The 3,508-nt window shown below is 31.7% G+C and overlaps 1 protein-coding gene across 1 annotated transcript; it reads right to left on the bottom strand.

The window, feature by feature from the left end:
• Positions 1–410: 410 nt before the first annotated feature.
• On the bottom strand, positions 411–1,094 carry LOC108363812 (uncharacterized). Its single transcript, XM_017617301.1, has 2 exons — positions 673–1,094; positions 411–608 (listed from the first exon to the last, which is right to left on the bottom strand). The coding sequence occupies exons 1-2, from the start codon at positions 802–804 to the stop codon at positions 411–413; spliced, it is 330 nt and encodes a 109-aa protein (XP_017472790.1). The 5' UTR covers positions 805–1,094.
• Positions 1,095–3,508: the final 2,414 nt, after the last annotated feature.

Raw genomic sequence — 3,508 nt, 5'->3', positions numbered from 1 at the left:
ATTGCATATTTTAATAATTCTCATTGCATAAATTTTATAAATTTACAAAGTCAATATAAAATATTATTTTATATAAATTCATATGTGTTTTGATGAAAATTCAACTACAGTTTTTTTTAAATTGATTATATATTTAGGGTCGTCAGTCGAATTAACTTTATAATTGAGCCAAAATCTTAAAAATACGCCATGAATGGATTCTCCAGCTTGCTCCGACCACATTCCGAAGCCGTCGTTGCCTAAAAAATGCAGACTATGTTCCAAATGATTTAGAAGCACGTGAATTTTTAATGTTTCCGACATTTCTGTGCTTCGGAAGGATTTAGCGAGTTTACTTACATGATTTTTTAATTCTGACCCAACTGACAAAGCAGTCAACCCATTGGTGGAGTTTTTTTCACTAAATACATTTAAGGTATGTGCTCTCCCTTGTATAACTTTTGGATGGCTGGTTGCCCGAGCAGTGAGCCAGATATAACAAGAGCATGAACTTGTTCTTGTTTCTTTTGTCGAATCTTCATAGTTAGGCATGTTTGGAAGAGGCCGCGTTGCATTTGGTATATCCATATCTCGGTCACAGAGAACCCTACGACATGTACCACAAATGCCTAATGGGAACTTCGAATTGGTCAATCTAAAATTTTCACTAACGTATTTTTTAATAAGACACACCAATTTTCCGGTTATATTAAATTCTGAAGGTTTTGACGATCCGAATTTAATCTTTCTCCCACAAGGCGCGCACACTTTAAATCTGTTCTCTTCGTGATTACACTTATGTTGCGGATGACTTATAGAAGACATGATGTTCAATCAAATAGCTTACACCAGAAATATTATCATCGAGAAAAATACTATCTGTTTTTCTTTTACACTAATATACAAAACGATAACTTTAGAATACTCTGTTGAACAAGAAATACTAACAATTGCAGTTAAATTTTTTCCAAATTTTCATTTGACAATATTTTAGGCATAGGAGCAGATATGATTTTAATTCCAACTGCATATTGGTGTATGGGTGCCTTCCAAAACAGGTATGCAAGCAGTTTTGGTTGGCATTTTAGTCATACCTATCATTGTTTCAAGACCACTGTGATGGGTTTGAAACCTACTTTTTTATTTATTTTTTATTTTTTCTCTCTGACGTAAGGATTTATTTTAAAGGGCTTTGTTATTTCAAAGATATGATTTATTCCAAAAATTATTTTAAAAATTCAATGCAATGTAGAATAAAAATATGGGTACCAAATGCAAGAGGAAATTTCTTTAGAATTAAACAAAAATTAAAATTTTTTGGATTCACAATTTTTATTTAAACTTTTTTTTAAGCTGATAAAGTTGGAGGAACGAAATTCAAGTATGTTATCGAGTTTATATAGTCCTTAACATATAATTTTCTAAAAAAAAAACAAATATGGGGAAATTTCAAGGGTAAAATTTTAAAAGGACATTTTCAATACTTACCAGTCCCTCTGCACCAAAAATTTTAATCTGTTTCAACTCTACAGGATTTCCTCTTTAATTTGACGCCCATACTTCTTCTCTAAGCGTATTTCTCTGAATTTTTAAATCATTTTTGAATTACCGACGTCAAAATGAAAAACTAAAAGGGAAATTTTACCATACTTGGTCCATGGTTTCGTGTTTAAAATTTACTATCGCGCGATGTTATATGTATAATAAGCTATACATTGATAAACAAATATTAATTATTAAATAAAACAAGAAATAAAGCCAATAGTGGGCATGGTTATTGTCCGATTTTAAAAATTTTCGGCCATTTGGTATGCTGTAGCAAGGCTAACAACTGTGCCAAGTATGGAAGAAACTGGTGCGGGGGTTACCAAGATATACGCGCCCATTTTCCAAAAATTTATAATATTCTTATTTTTCGTCTAAAATTTATTGTAAATATCAATTTTGAGTGGGTATATGGGAGGTAGGCGTGGTTATTGTCCGATATTGCCATTTTCAAATATATTTAGCCAATACTGGTCAAGAAAAGAAGTTTATATTATTGCTATCGTTGCAAATTACAAATCCCGAAAATCACGGGATTACCTGCCAAGAATCCCGGGATTTTTGAGACCTTAAAATGGCCGGGATCCCGGAACTAACATTCCTAGTATTTATACACCACTATACTACATACATAAATATGTATGTGTGTATATTTGCTTGCGCTGTGAAATTACGATAAGTGAAAATTAAAACCTTATTTTATTACACGCAATAAATTGAAGCAATATTTACATATGTATACTCAAAAGGGCGGAGAATTGATCAGCCAAAGCAAACAGAAGAAGATCAAGAGAGGCACGACAAACTACACTTACTTAAATGGACTAATTGAACGTCGAGATAAGCGAGTAAAATGGACGGATTTCATGTCAAGTCAGCTCTAAAGTTTCCTTCCCTTAAATTCTAATAAATTTTCAGAGCTATAATTGACTTCAAACACAGCAGGGCAAAGAGTGTTCCAAAATGCACAGCTAAAACTCACTCGCTCATCGGTTGCTTAATGCATATAGTATGTATTTATGTAAATATACGCTAAATTTGTGTGTCTTTGAACTCTAAATTGAAACCGCGGATCAAAATTTTCTTCGGAAACGACATTATATAAACATGAATTTCTTGTGGAAGAATACTGCGGATAAATAAAAAAAAAGTCAACGCCAGTTTACCTAAATTTCGCTATTTATATGAAAAAAAACGGCCAGCATTAAAAATTACTAAAAATGAATGCGATTTTTTTAGCTGCTCAAAAGTTGCACTTATTTTACTAGAATCTTATAAAATAAAATTTCTGGTTAAAAAGCTCGAAATTTAGATAACATTTGTGGAATTTTTCCAAATTCTGTATAAGTTTGAAAATGTGATTTGAATAGTTTTTGTTATAGCATGAACCGTGTTTTTATAACAAAATATTAAAAATACTTTAGCTTGAAAAACATTGTAAATATTCATTAAAAACGAAACACCATTCATCCCATTTTGATCGCCACCGTATTTCCTCCATTAAAATCAAACAACCTAACCGCTTTGCTCAGTGTAAACATTACTTTTCGTCCCACACAATTAACCGATTGCAATAGGAAATGGAGTTCATTTTCCTTTGTTTACCGTAATGCAATGGGTTCTATGAAAAAATAATGATTACCTTTTAGAAATTCCAGGCAAAAACTGTTGCACAAAAGTGTGCACAGAAAATTAACAAATTAAAAAAGAAAAGTATACCAGCCATTGGCATTGCATGTTTCTGATTTGACAAGCAATCAATTAACACTAATTCGCGCAGAGTGCAATGACAACTTATACTTAGCTTAGGTGATTACAGAAAAAAAAAGAACGGTAAAAGTAAGATTGAGCTGTTTAGAGTGAAAATTTCGGTAAAAAAAGTAAACTTGTCGACTAATGCATATTTGCTTGCAATGAAATGAGAAATGTCATGAATTGAAATGTATACCTACATACATACATACAGAATTATTAAAAAAATATG

This window comes from Rhagoletis zephyria, unplaced genomic scaffold, assembly GCF_001687245.7.
Source record: "Rhagoletis zephyria isolate East Lansing unplaced genomic scaffold, Rhagoletis_zephyria_1.1 Rzeph_scaffold_01381, whole genome shotgun sequence".
NCBI lineage: Eukaryota > Metazoa > Arthropoda > Insecta > Diptera > Tephritidae > Rhagoletis > Rhagoletis zephyria.
The sequence above is the reverse complement of the archived record's forward strand: the minus strand, read 5'-3'. Positions and strand labels throughout refer to the sequence as shown.

Bases quoted from the DNA above. Each gene is read 5' to 3' on its own strand.
- LOC108363812 (XM_017617301.1), bottom strand. From the start codon at position 804: ATGTCTTCTATAAGTCATCCGCAACATAAGTGTAATCACGAAGAGAAC. The intron at 609-672 runs GTGTGTCTTATT...AGTTCCCATTAG, and splicing joins TTAATATAACCGGAAAATTG to GCATTTGTGGTACATGTCGT.